Consider the following 14,666-nt stretch of genomic DNA (forward strand, 5'->3'; position numbering starts at 1 on the left):
TTGTGGGTGATTTCCATTGCCTTGCAGAAGCTTTTTAGTTTGCTGTAGTGCCACTGGCTTATTTTTGCTTTGGGGATCAAATCCAAAATATCATTGCCAAGACCAATGTCAAGGGGCTTACCTCCTCGGTTTTCTTCTAGGAGTTTGATGGTTTCAAGTCTTAAGTTTAACTCTTTTTTAATTAAAAGATTTTTTTTTAATTTTTTTTATTTCTGAGAAAGAGAGACAGCGTGAGCAGGGGAGGGTCAGAGAGAGAGGGAGACACAGAATCTGAAACAGGCTCTAGGCTCTGAGCTGTCAGCACAGAGACCAACGCAGGGCTCAAACCCACGAACTGTGAGATTATGACCTGAGCTAAAGTCAGACGCTTAACTGACTGAGCCACCCAGGCACCCCTTAAGTTTAACTCTTTAATCCATTTTGAGTTGACTTTTGTGTATGGTACAAGATAGGCATACGGTTTCATTCTTTGGCATGTGGACATCTAGTTTTTCCTATACCATTTATTGAAGAGACCAATTCTCCCCATTGTAAGTGTTTGGCTCTTTGGTAAGAAATTAATGCACCGTATATTCATGACTTTATTTCTGAGCTCTCTATTCTGCTCCCTCTTTGACTCTTTGTTCCAAATTCTCTGATTTTTCCAATTAGCAATCTCTCCCATAGGCTGAAGAATACAATAGCCGTCTATGTCTCCCTTCCCTGTCAATGCCACCAGGAGCGGGGGATCATTAAAATTAGTAGGGACATTGACACTGTTTTGGATTAGCCACTACTGAAGTCTGACTACAGACGTAGGTGCTTTGTGATTTTTTTTACCCAGAGCGTAAGAGCAGGCAGCTTCATCTGTTATCCCACAGTCAACAGATTGCACTGTGTAACCACCACATGCCACACGCTCTGCTGTGTGCTGGGAATGCAACGTTGAACAAAACGCCATCTCTGCCGTAGGGACCTTAGAGTCTACTGAGCATCTTAACAAGGAAGCAGGAAATTATGTCACAGAGTAGGATGCAGAAAGAGCACAGAGGAAAGGCACCCAATCATTTTTTAGTACTCTGGTATTGTGTGACTAGAAAATCCTTGTGTTTTTTATGTATAAAAACAAGTTTTGGTGGAGTGCTTGCCTGACTCGGTCAGAAGAACATGCAACTCTTGATCTCAGGGCCATGAATTCAAGCCCCATGTTGGGTGTAGGGATTACTTAAAATAAATAATAAACTTTTTAAAAAGTAAAAAATAAAATAAAATAAAATAAAATAAGGGGCTCCTGGGTGGCTCAGTCAGTTGAGCATCTGACTCTTGATTTCATGATTGGCGAGATCGAGGCCTGTTTGGGGCTCTGTGCTGACAATGCAGAACCTGCTTGGCATTCTCTCTCCCTCTCTCTCTGCTCCTCCCTTGATCACACAGGCGCTCTCTCTCAAGAGAAAGTAACATTAAAAATGTTTTAAATAAGTACGTTTTGATATAGTAGTTAGTATACAGTTCTTAGTAGATGGTGCAAAATAGACTTTTCCTGCACAGTGCTGCCCTGTGTTTAACAGTGATATAACAAGGTCATACTGAAGAACTTCAGCAGAGGCTGCTCTGCTCAGCAGGGAGGGCCATTTGGTATCTGGTGTGACAGCACAAGATCATAGCTTTCAAGTCTGTCTTGAGTTCAGATTCCAGCCTATCATTTTCCCTGAGTGACTGCACCACCCTGGGACTCAGTTTCTGCATCTAAAATGTTGGAGTAATAATCTCTACATCATCAGTGGTGTTGAGAAAAGTAGATGTGAAACTGTGTAAAATGCCTGGCATGCGGTAGGTACTCCATAAACAATTAGTTTCCTTCTTTTCTTTGAATTATTACTCATTTGTGTCTTGCCTCTCTCCCTGTGTACAGTATTGTAATGAATTAACATGTGTGAGTAAATGGAGGGGCGCCAGGGTGGTTCAGTTGGTGGAACATCTGACTCTTGGTTTCCGCTCAGGTCATGATCTGACGGTTTGTGGGTTCGAGTCCTGCATTGGGCTCTGTGCCCACAGTGTGGAGCCTGCTTAAGATCCTCTCTCCCGCTCTATCTGCCCCTTCCCTGCTTGTGCGCGCTTGCGCTCTCTCTCTCTCAAAATAAATAAACTTTAAAAAAGAAAAAGACTCAGTGGGGCGCCTGGGCGGCTCAGTCAGTTAAGCGTCTTGATTCTGGATTTCAGCTTAGGTCATGATCTCACAGTTCGTGAGTTCAAGTCCCACATCAGCCTCCACGCTGACAATATGGAGCCTGCTTGAGATTCTTTCTCTCTCACTCTCTCTCTACCCCTCTGTGGCTCAAGCTGGTGCATTCTCTCAAAATAAATAAACTTTAAAAAGTTTTAAAAAACCACTCAGGGTGCCTGGTGGCTCATTCAGTTAAGTGTCCCACTTTGGCTCAGGTCATGATCTTGTGGTCATGGGTTCAAGGCCCGTGTAGGGCTCTCTGCTATGTGGAGCCTGGAGCCTGCTTCAGATTATGTGTCTCCGTCTCCCTCTGCCCCTCCCCTGCTCACACACACACACTCTCTCTCTCTCTCAAAAATAAATGTTAGAAAGAATGTTTCAAAAACCACTCAGTGTATATTCTATATAATCACACTGGTGCAAGTGGGAAACGTAGTGAGAAAGTGCTTATCTATTTCAATCACAGTTACATGGAAGAGACAAAGGCACCTTGCTGGACCCATCAAAAATGACCTCCTTGATTCTGACTAAGAATAAAGAGAGAATTCAGGTATTTCACTAATTTATATACACACCTCTATGCCAGCAATTAACTTGACTTGGTTTTCAAGTGTCTTGTGTGATCTGGAGGGGTCGTGATCCACGGTGCACAGCTCACCTCGTGGGGCTTGTTCCTCTCAGGTGCAGTTTGCCCTGACCACCGGGGGGCACAGCCCATGAGGCACCGCAGGACAGGAGGAATCCCCCCTAGAGCTCAAAGCTTGCCGTGGAGAATTTAGTTTTATTTCAACCAACATTTGTTAGACGGCTATTATTTTGTAACTCCAGGGCAGCGTTTCATGTAAAACAGCAGTAGCGAATAATGCAGCGGTTCTCAACCCCAGGCAGGACATGTTAGCAACAAACTGGGGTGCAGCCATCAGCTGAGAGGTGTGCCTCCCGTCCAGTGTTACCAGTGATCGTTCAATACCGAGGTTTGTGAATGGTTTCCTTTTTAAAAGGAATAAGGTAAAAAAAAAAGGAATAAGGTAGAATGAGTTGATCTTTATCCCTGAATAACATCTCTCTTGCTCATTTGCACTGGCGTGTTTTTTCCTGAGAAAGAGGGGAAAGGTGGAGAAACAGCTAGGAAGCCGCCCAAGGGCGGGTGCTGCTCACATGTGCCCCGAGTGAACGAGATTGAGCACCACTGAGTAAGTGAGCGAGAGAGGGCGTGGAGGGCTCTCCCAAGACGGCGTCCCTGCTGTCTTCCCAGGGCAGCTGTTTGGGACTCTCAGGTTGGCGCTCCCATTTAGCCTTCGGCATCTTATGGAGAGTGTAAGTGGGGCAGGGCCCTTGAGGACTGTAAGATCTAAATGCTCCCTTAAGCCCACCACCCCCTGGGAGGGGCGGCAAGATAAAGTCCCACCCCCGTGGCCTAACAGAACCGGGACTGAGTGGGAAGAGAGGCGCAGGTAAATTCAAATCAAAGAGGATTCGGTCCCAACAGGCAGATGAGCCACTAACCGTCCCCTCTCGTCTTCAGCATTCGCTGCAGGGCGTCTCCAGGCAGCTCACACCACATCCCACAGCTGAAACCTGCTGGTTGGGCAATAATCTGTCACCGGGGATTCAGTTAAACCCGGGGTAGGGGGTGAGGGCCATCCAGGCCTCTACCTTCGTTTTCTTAGTTTCTGGCGGAGCGTGCCTCTAACAGAGACGTGGCGTTTAGCTTGCGGGCAGAGACCCGCGGAGCTGAAAACAATGGGGCAGCCTCCCACCTTGACAGACCGACTTCTTCCCTTTGTGTGATGTCTCTAGATAGCCTATGAAATGTAGATGTTGAACTTGAACTTGGCAATTAAAGTATTGCCTTTGGACCCTTCCTTGACCTCTTAAGGACTAAGGCAAACGCTTGATTCCTGTCTGCCCTGGAATGACATCAACGACTCTGTACTTCGGCATTTGGGGGGAAATGCAAATCCTTCTCACTAACTCCTCATAAAACCAACCCCAGCCCTAACTATAACTTCAGAGATTGCAGCATCAAGTGATTCAACTTTTCTATCTTGTTTGCACAGACAGAGAAGCCAAGATCCACAGTGTCATGCTTTCCCAAGAGAAGCACAAACTCCAGCCAAGAGCCGGCTCCAGACATGAAGCCAAACTGGTCCAGGAACAGATATCCTGCCACAAAGAGAGACCGCGCCACCATGACGGTGTACCCGTCCTTGCACGTATACACGTACCCGTAAGGGGGCCCTGGCCGTCATCGGCATGTCGTCGGCACGTTGGGGCTAGACGCATTTTGTAACCAGGGGAGTTGTGTGATTGGGAGCTGTGTTGTACGCTCATGGTGCACTGACCTTACACTCTGTGGTTACATTGCGTGTGTGCCCTCAGGACTCCTACCTCATGAATCAGATTATTTTTTCATAAAGTGAAATTTTATTATGATATATAGAAGCGCTTCCTCTATCAGAAATTGAAGTGTGTGCTCATGCACCCACAGCACAGATATACCTCACTCTAACCAACAGATATTCCTCCTAAAATTATGTGCAAATTAATGGTAAGAGCTATTCTTAACTTATTCCAATTCTATTTTAAACCTATTCTGGGGGTGTGCTATGTTTAAAAAGTCTTGTGTCAAGGCTTTCTAGCAATGAAGGGTCCGGCTGTGAGTATCAGGTTGGCTCATGGGGAGGTGTAACCACACAGAACAATTCGTGTATTTGCCAGAATTTAGTCTTACATATATTATGTTCTACATGGTCACGTATGTTTTTAACCCATTGATTAAAATTCTTTCTCTCTAACCAGTTGTTTCCTTTGATTGATCAACTGCATAACTTTAAGTGAACAGGTATGTTATATTTTAATCTCTGGAGAGCACCAAGCACAGTCAGCCAACTATGGCCTGTCACGTGAACATGCTGCAGTCATGCTGATGAAGGGCCGCTCTGGCTCATGCGAGGCCTCCTGCTACGACCTTCCCCTCTTCCTGTCACACTGGATTGAAAGTTTCCTGGTGTGTTTTTCACGATAGCTTGTAAACCCCTTCAAGCCACCACCACTACCTGGATGACTAATGATTAGGACCACATGGTAACACAAATTTTATTACAATTCCAGAATCTGTACCTTTTATTTTTAATTAATAGACTATTTTGAGAACAGATTTAGATTTACAGAGAAATTGAGGAGACAGTACAGAGAGTTCCCATATATTATCCATCCTACCCCCCTCACACGGTGTGTTTTTTTTTTAATTTTTGAAATATTTATTTTGAGAGAGAGAGAGAGAGCACATGAACAGGGGAGGGGCAGTGAGAGAGGAGAGAGAGAATCCCAACCAGGCTCTGCACTGTCAACATGGAGCCCGACGTGGGCCTTGATCTCCCAACCATGAGATCATGGCCTGAGCTGAAATCAAGAGTTGGATGCTTAACCAACTGAGCCACCCAGGCGCCCCTATGTGAGTCTTTTTAAAAAGAATGATATTTGCTCAAGCTCTTTTTCATTTGTTTGGTTTGGTTTCGAGATGGAAGCTTCAGGAATTTTCACATCTTCCTTGCACAGGGGCCATATGCTAATCTTCTCAGTATCTGTATCGGTTTTAGTACACAGGCTGCCGAAACAAGTGGGCACCAGCCCGTCTCCTATTCCGCACCTAACTCACGCCCTAAAACCTAAACCCACACCCTAAAACTCAGCATTGTAAGTATCTAGAAAGCACATGTCTAAAACCCCACCTTTCTGTACCTAAGAGGGTATCTTTCAAGGACAGGTCCCCCAATAGTTTACAAATTGCTGAGGGCAAACCTTTGTTTGAAAGTTATTCAGAAAGATTTGTTTCTTTTGGAGAAAGTTCATAAAGAGCACCCCAGTATGATGATATATTTGGAATCAAATATCAGAATATACGGTCAGATATTTTTAAGTGCTGTTTGAAAGCAACAAACTTGCAGGGGAGAGGGGAGAGCTTCCTGAGAGATGTGGTCTGAATGCTAAGACATTGAAAGGGCAAGGAGAGAATCCATGTAATCCAGACACTGCCTCCACATCCAATGATGACCAAAACACTGTGGCAGTTCCATTTTGAGGCCTGCTCAGCGCAGTCAGGCCTGCAAAGGAGTAGCTGTTTGTTTTCTTTAGAAGAGAAGCAAGCTCTCCTGCTTGGATGGTTAGGAAGAAGTGCCCCACCAGAATTGACATGCTGCAGCCTCTAGTAGCCAGTGTGCCTATCATTTCTCATTTTGCTTTTGGTAGAAGGCTATGAAGGGTGCCTCTAGCTGGAAACTTTTTTTTTTAATGTTTATTTTGGAGAGGGAGAGAGAGATAGCACGAGCTGGGGAAGGGACACACAGAGAGAGAGAGAGACACAGAATCAGAAGCAGGCTCCAGGCTCTGAGCTGTCAGCACACAGCTTGACTCAGGGCTTGAACCCTTGAACCGTGAGATCATGACCTGAGCTGAAGTTGGACGCTTGACTCACTGAGCCACCCAGGTGCCCATAGCTGGAAACTTTAAAATGACAAACTAAGGTGATTGATTCTTTGTAAACATAATCAATCTCATGCTGCAGGAGAAATAACCCAAAGCATCTTGATCATTAAGAGTGAATCATGAGAATGGAATCAGGGAAAAGTAGAAAAGATAGTATTTTAGTCGAGTAAGAGGCCAAGATCTACCTTACATTCAACAGCTGTCAACAAAGGTTAAAGGCGGCAGGGTAGTGCTGGCTGGCTCAGTTGTTAGGACATGTGACTCTTGACCTCGGGCTCATGAATTCGAGCCCCATGTTGGGCATAGAGATTACTTAAAAATATATATGTATTTAGGGGCACCTGGGTGGCTCAGTCTCTTAAGCATCCGACCCTTGATTTTGGCTCAGAGTGTGATCTCATGGTTTGTGAGTTCAAGCCCTGCATCAGACTCTGCGCTGACAGTGTGAAACCTGCTTAGGATTCTCTCTCCCTCTCTCTCTGCCCTTCTCCCCACCTCAAAATAAACTTTAAAATATATTTTTTCTAAAAAGGGAAAAATAGGGGCGCCTGGGTGGCTTAGTCGGTTGAGCGTCCAACTTTCGCTTAGGTCATGATCTCGCGGTTCATGGGTTAGAGCCCCGCGTAGAGCTCTGTGCTGACTGCCAGCTCAGAGCCTGGAGCCTCTTTCGGTCTGTGACTCCCTCTCTCTCTGACCCTCCCCTGCTCACGCTGTCTCTCTCTCTCCTAGAAATAAATAAAACATTAAAAAAAATTAAAAAAATAAAATAAAATAAAAAGGGGAAAATAATCTACTTTATATACTCTATTTTCTCTATATAGTCATTAATGGTACCTTTTAAGATTCGAGAAGGATTTCAGGTAACTGTATTTTTTTTAGAAGCCTTACCTTTGGGATCTTGTAGTCACAACCAAGGTCCTGTGGCAGTACTCATTTCCATTTTTGGAGAAGTGGCAACTCTTGAAAGGGGTAGAAACAAGTTCAAACAGGTGAGGTGATGACAATAAACATTACTCTTAAGTTTTGATGGATCATTAGATCCAGGAACTCTGTATGGACATAGAGACTCCTTAAAAGAAATTCTAGGTGGGTTTTCTTGCCCCATTTGTCCCTTACAAAGTACGAGAATTTTGGGGCGCCGGGTGGCTCAGTTGGTTAAGCGTCCGACTTCGGCTCAGGTCATGATCTCACGGTTCGTGGGTTCGAGCTCCGCATCGGGCTCTGTGCTGACAGCTCAGAGACTGGAGCCTGTTTCTCATTCTGTATCTTCCTCTCTTCTCTGCCCCTCCCCTGCTCACACTGTCTCTCTCTTTCTCAGAAATAAGGAAAACATTAAAAAAAAAAAAAGTACGAGAATTTTGATCCACTGATTCCTGGCCACTCCAGAACCACCAGTGATCTTTGGTTTAGTGATGTTGTCACCAATTTTAATCCCAGCTTTTAGCAAAAATGCCACACGTAAGGCTCCATTTTGCAGAAATAGAACTGCTATCTTCTGGTTTTCCAGATTGTTCTCTGACTAGTTCTGCTTTAATTACCTAGAGTGGCAGAGATGTTTCCAGAGCACAGAGACTTGGCACCTTCTGCACAGGATGCCTTTGATGCTACAAAGCCTACTCTGTCCTCGAAACTACAAAGACAAACTGTAAGGCATGACTAGGGTTAGCTGAGCTACATTCCACCAGGGACACTTCTGTTTCTTAATGGAATATTCCTGGGGAAGATAAGCTCACGCCTGTTCGTGCTTGCTGAGGTCCACCATCTTTATCCCCTTTCCCTCACCTCCCTGCTGCCTGATCAACTAAAAGGAAGCTCAGAGGTAATTTTCCCCTTTAAGTGGGTTCCAACTTAACTCTGTGCAGCTGAGTCATATGGTCTGTGAGAACTAAGCTTCCACAAGGACTTGGTTTCAGAAAAGCATTGTTTTAATTAGTATGTCTACAAGACAAAGCTCTAGTGACAAAGCATACACCACATGTCCAGAGTAATGCTTGCTCAGTAAGGATCAAAAGAAAGGAAGATCCCTAAGAACATAGAAATAATACTACTACTTGATGTTTATTTATTTTTGAGAGAGAGAAAGAGTGTGAGCAGGGGAGGAGCAGAGAAAAGGGGAGACAAAGAATCCAAAGCAAGCTCCAGGATCTGTCTGGACAGCATAGAGCCTGATGTGGGGCTTGAACGCACAAACTGTGAGATCATGACCCGAGCTGAAGTCGGACGCTCCACCAACTGAGCGCCCAGGCTCTCCTGAATACTACTTGAAAATTTGGACTCACTGCAATACTTCTTCCCTGAGATAGGTGCCACTCCCACAAATCCGTCAGAAAGAATGTACTGAGCAGTGACTGACTTGGGAACTACGGAGAATGCAGAGACGCATGAGACTCCATTCCTGCCCTGTGGAAAAACAAGAGTTGTTCTGCTCTAAAACCACTCAGGAAGACATCCTGCTAGCGTTAGAACATGGCAGCCGGTTACAGAGGCTCACCAACTTAAATTTAAAGCACCTGGTTTTGAATCCCACCCAGGCTGGTGGGGGAGGGAGGAGGGGTGCAGTTGCTTAAGAGCTCTGGACCCTTCTAGTGACATAATCTCCAAGGCCTCCTCATTTTTCAAAATCACATTTATTTGAACACTTCTCACAGCTGTCGATCATGCAATAATGTGCCTGAAACAGCCTCCCTCTTCAGCCCGGGGTCAGCGTGGTCTTCTCTCTGCTCCTTGGGGAAACAAACACTCTGGTTGCTCAAAGGATAGACCCTCCCATCTTGCCCCCCAGCCAGATATGGCCCAAGCCATCTCTCCTCCCCGTCCTTGAACTGACTATCCCCAGTGACCAGAAATTCCCTCAATAAACCTCTTCACAGCCCAGCTCAAGCCCCAGCCGCTCTCTTCTCTCCTTCTTGGCTTCACTTGCTCCCCCATTCAGCTCAGACTCCAGGGCACATATGTCAACCACTCCTTGCCAGCACCCCAGAGTCTTCGCTCCTTGTCCTTCTGCTGCTTCCACCTGGTAGTTCCTCAACTTTGGATCAGTCTAACCATCCCGACCATCTGTCTCCTCTACAGCAAGGCTGCCAAGATGGCTGCAGGAGAACATGCCCTCCCGTGAACTGGAGCCACTGCTCATGGACCTCCTCCAGCCTCTGAAATTAACTCTCCGTTTCTGAAACTGAAGTTCCCTCATCCTTCCCCAGGCAGGGCTATTTCACACCACTTCCAGTTCCTCCAGTGCCCTGACCCCGCTGTTGACCATCACCCTGCCCGCAAACAAGGAAGTAGTGGGTAAGAAGCCAGGCTCTGGTGGGGTGGGGGTAGGAAGAAAAGTGCAAACAGGTTCTAAACCATCTTTAGTGGGTTTGTTTGTGTGTTGGTATTGGCAAAATGGTACTGGAACTTTTAGATGTATTTGATTTGAGCAAATGAATACACGAGTTGATGTTGAGTCAGATTGTCTATCTGAAAGAAGAAACATATACATATTTAATGGAGAGAAACAAGAAAAACCCGTGGCAGTGCGTTGGAATTGGAGATATCAGTGTGAACTCATGATTTGTATATATAAGTATATTCATATGCGTATATACAGGTATGGCTGTGTATTCAGCTCCATCTGGTTAAAGGGTCTAAAATCAATGACACCCTATTAGCAATAAGCACATTTTGACTGAGATCTTGTTCTCTGATGCCATTCCTCTCCTAAAAGGAATCAGGACTTTTTAGAGAAATGGTTGATTTCAGGACTGGGGCATTGTAGCTCTGAGATGAAGAGCCTGGAAAAAGTTGTAATGCCAGAAAGTAAGAGATTAGTCAAAAAAAAAAAAAAAAGTAGGAGGCATGTCACAAGATGAAGGAGCCAGCTTCAAAGGGGTTGTCACCAGCCAAATCTGGGATATTAGGCACCAAAATCATTAAGGATATTAATAAATTATGCCCCACTGAAAAAAAATCAGAAATCAATGAGTTCCCATGAAAAAGGAAAGAAAGGAGAGCTCTTATTCTGGGGGAGTAGAAAGAGTGCAGGAGTTTTGTAACCATCACAGTGAAATGGACCAGGCAACATTTACCCATGGAGGCTAAATTTAGGAGGAAATATGATGAGGAGCAGGTTTTAAAGTGTCCACTCAGGGGGTGCCTGGGTGTCTCAGTCAGTTAAGTGTCCGACTTCGGCTCAGGTCATGATCTCACAGTTCGTGGGTTCGAGCCCCATGTTGGGCTCTGTGCTGACAGCTAGCTCAGAGCTTGAAGCCTGTTTTGGATTCTGTATCTTCCTCTCTCTCTCTGAGCCTCTCCTGCTCATGCTCTCTCTCTCTCTTTCCCTCTCTCTCTCTCTCTCTCAGTAATAAATAAAACATTAAAAAAAATTTTAAGTGTCCACTCAGAAAACAAAGAAACAAATAAATAAATACAGTGTCTACCCAGATTGCTTATTAGTTGAAAGACAAAAAAATACTATGTAATGGAGAAATTGGATGCACTTTGACAGAGTGACCACTGAGGGGCAGAAAAGAAAGAAAGATGTTCTCTTCTATGGGGCATCGTTACAAAAGGTGGTTTGCCTGAAAGTCGGCACCAGAGGCGGCAGAGCTGGGAGACGGTCAGGCGCCACCTCTGACGGCATCAGTGAATTGCTGAATAAGTTAACCAGTCCTGGAGCTGCCCTGCGTCTGGATTACTTGTTTATGTGAAGCAATAATTGCATTTTCTTTGAATCTTGTTATCTTTTCTTTCCCTCTCGTGGATTGTAATTGAAATCCTTCTGGTTAGAAAAGGCAGCCAAAGACACAGACTGATGCACTGAAGTGGTCCAGGTGCTGAGGTCGAAGTCTGCATGATGTAAAGAAAGGATTGGTGAGGTCTGCCTGGTAAGACATGGCATCAAGACCAGTTACACAGGGCACTTGGGTGGCTCAGTTGGTTAAGCATCTCACTTTCGCTCAAGTCATGATCTCACAGCTCGGCTTGTGAGTTCGGGCCCCATCTTGAGCTCTGTGCTGACAGCTAAGGGCCTGGAGCCTGCTTAGGATTCTGTGTCTCCCTTGCTCTCTGCCCCTCCCCCACTTGCTTGCGTGCTCACTCTCTGTCTCAAAAATAAAGAAATATTATTTAAAAAATGGTTTTTAAACACAAAAAAGACCAGTTTCACATAGTGGGCTACTATTGAGAGGGGGCCTTTTCTTAAAAAATAGGATATAACTGAGTCCCGACAGGTGACAAATGTTTGAGAAGTGGGCATGGAGGTGATGGGCATGGAGGGAGCAAGGACAGCCAGTTAATGTTCCAGATTCATAAGGAACAGGGAGGACCCATCATTGGAGGCTGAGAGGGCTGCAGGGCCATGTCAAGATGGACCATCCTGCAGAAGAGAGGTACCCAGCAAGGGGACCAGCATGCTCAGATTTGCCTTCTAATGGGCTCACCTCAGCCCCTCTATCAAAGGAAGATCAGGATGCTAAAGATTGAAGGCTGGGAGACCAAATTGAATCATTTAGGAGAACTATGATAACCTGAAGTTCTTAAAAAGTTTATGGAGAGAGGTTTATGGATTTATTTAGGAGGTAGAGTCTATAGGGTGTGGTCTCTGGACATGGAGGGGCAAGGGAGGGAGAAGTTATAAACATGGTAAAAACAATGGTGTTATTGTTTAGCAAGATACAGGATATAGAGGGAAGCTCTGGTTTAAGAAAAAATAGAATAACTTCACTTTGGCCATGTTGCCTTTGAGGTACAGAAGAGAACGAAGTGGAGATGAAGGGGAGATGGCCAAATCTAGTGGTCTGGGGTTTAGGAGAAGCCTTCTCCAGCATCAACATGGCATACAAATAGTAAGGGCCGGTGGAGATCACTCAGGCAGGGTATGTAGAGGGAGAAGCCCAAGTGCCCAGGATACCTTCAGAGAGCTAAGATAGGTGGTGTTGCAGAAGACAAAAGGCCATGTAGTTCATGATGAGATGAATATTCTAGAACAGTGCTTGCCCAATAGAAATATAATGCCAGCCACATAATTTCAATATTTTTGTAGCTACATTGGAAAAGTGAAAAGAAACAAGTTAAAATTAATTTTAATAATATATTTTATTTCACCTGAAATATCCGAAAATTTTTTTCAACATGTAATCAATATAAAAATACCAATGAGATCTTTTACAGTGTCTTTTTCTTGTACAAAGTGTTTGAAATCTAGTATGTATTTACACCTACCGCACATCTCAGTTTGGACCAGCCACATTTAAAGCACCACCTGTGGTTTGTGACTGAAGTGCCCTGAAGTTTGGACACTTCCAGTCTGAGGCAGATCTAGGTTCAAATCCTCTCTGAGCCCAAGTTTTCTATCTGTGAAACAGGGCATGAAGGCTATGTCCCATGTAGGGTTGTGACGCATAGCAGGCCTGTAACCAATGGTGGGTTTTATGAAGGGAAGGAAGAGCTTTAGAAGGGGAGCAGTGGAGATGGTAAGGAATGATTGAAGGTTTGATGTTTTCTTTAAAGATGGTAGAGGGTTGGTATTTTTTAGGCTATGGGGAAGTTGCTGGTGAAGAGAGAGACCTATGGAGGAAAGGATAACACAATGCAGAAAGTTTGGGAAGATAATGGAGGAAGATGGAGTTGAAAATTGGCCTTAAACCCAGAGCTGGGCACTTTTTTCTCTAAGAACAAAGGGAAGGAAGCAGGGCAGACAGGAGCAATGCTTGCATTCTGTGTATAGAGCCCTCTACTTAGTACATTGTGTGCATTTTCCCATCCAGTCCGCTCAACTCCCCTAAAAGGTCTTGCTAGTGTTCCCAATTACAGATGAGGAAATGGAGTCTTTGAGACGGCAACTTTCCTATGGTCATAAAGCTAGTGGAGCCAGCATTTGAACCCAGGCATTCTTTTTTTTTTTTTAATTTTTATTTATTTAAGTAAACTCTACACCCAACATGGGGCTCAAACTCATGACCTTGAGATCAAGAGTCATATGCTCTTCCAACTGACCCATCCAGGAGCTCCCAAACCCAGGCATTCTGATGCTCGAGTCTAGATCCTTTTTTCTGGTAGGATGTTCCTTATTTTCTTTGCTTTATGTTTTCTTTGCCCTATGTTTGCCTTATGTTTCTTCTTCTTTGCCTATGATCAGATTCACCATTTTTTCTTTAAAGTCCTTTTTCTTTCCAGGGATCCAATCCAGAACATCACATAGCATTTTGTCGTCATGTCTCCTTAGCCTCCTCTTGTCTGTTACCATTTCCCAGTCTTTCCTTATTTTTCATGACTTTGACAGTTTTGAGGGGTCCTACTTAGATATTTGGTAGAATGGTCCTCAAATTGGGTCTGATGTGCTCCTCATGATTTGACTAGAGTAATGGGCTTTTGGAAAGACTACCACAGAGAAGTGCCCTTCTCATCACATTACAGAGGCTTTTAAAATTTTGTGGGCAAGTGTGGAGATCGTCTTACAGCCACCCAAGACCAGCTTCGTATGTGAGTTCCCTTGTTAGACTGCCGTCACCAGCCTGGAGTGACCTCTTTCTTTGGTCTCTGTCTGCTCTCAGAATATGGGGGGCTGGTTTCAGAGCTCACCTGGGATGCTCCCAAGGTGGTTGTAAACCAACACCATGTTACTAGGTCAAAACTAAAACCCATACGCCCATCTCTAAAGATGCTTTAAAAAGGAGCACCTGGGTGGCTCAGCCAGTTCTGAATTTGGCTCAGGTCACGATCCCAGGATGGTAGAATCGAGCTCTGCATCAGGCTCTGCACTGAGGGGTGGAATCTGCTTAAGATTCTCTCTCTCTTTCCTCTCTCTCTCCCTCCCTCCCTCCCTCCCCCACGCACATGCCCCCTGCTCGCACTTGCTTTCTCATTCTCTCTCTAGAAAAAATTAGGGGCACCTTGGGTGGTTCAGTCAGTTAAGCATCCGACTTCAGTTCAGGTCATGATCTCATGGCTCATGAGTTTGAGCCCCGCATCTGGATCTATGCTGACAACTCAG

General features: G+C 45.0%; 1 protein-coding gene across 1 annotated transcript in view; it reads left to right on the top strand.

Annotated features, from left to right (window-relative positions):
• AGBL2 (ATP/GTP binding protein like 2) overlaps positions 1-5,001 on the top strand; it is a 47,246-nt gene extending 42,245 nt beyond the window's left edge. Inside the window, exons 17-18 of the mRNA XM_039226697.1 lie at positions 2,670-2,753; positions 4,264-5,001. Coding sequence (XP_039082628.1) covers positions 2,670-2,753; positions 4,264-4,437 — 258 coding nt within the window. The 3' untranslated portion in view covers positions 4,438-5,001. The remainder of the gene's footprint in view (positions 1-2,669; positions 2,754-4,263) is intronic.
• Positions 5,002-14,666: the final 9,665 nt, after the last annotated feature.

Source organism: Hyaena hyaena, unplaced genomic scaffold, assembly GCF_003009895.1.
Source record: "Hyaena hyaena isolate Hyena2069 unplaced genomic scaffold, ASM300989v1 scaffold_23, whole genome shotgun sequence".
NCBI lineage: Eukaryota > Metazoa > Chordata > Mammalia > Carnivora > Hyaenidae > Hyaena > Hyaena hyaena.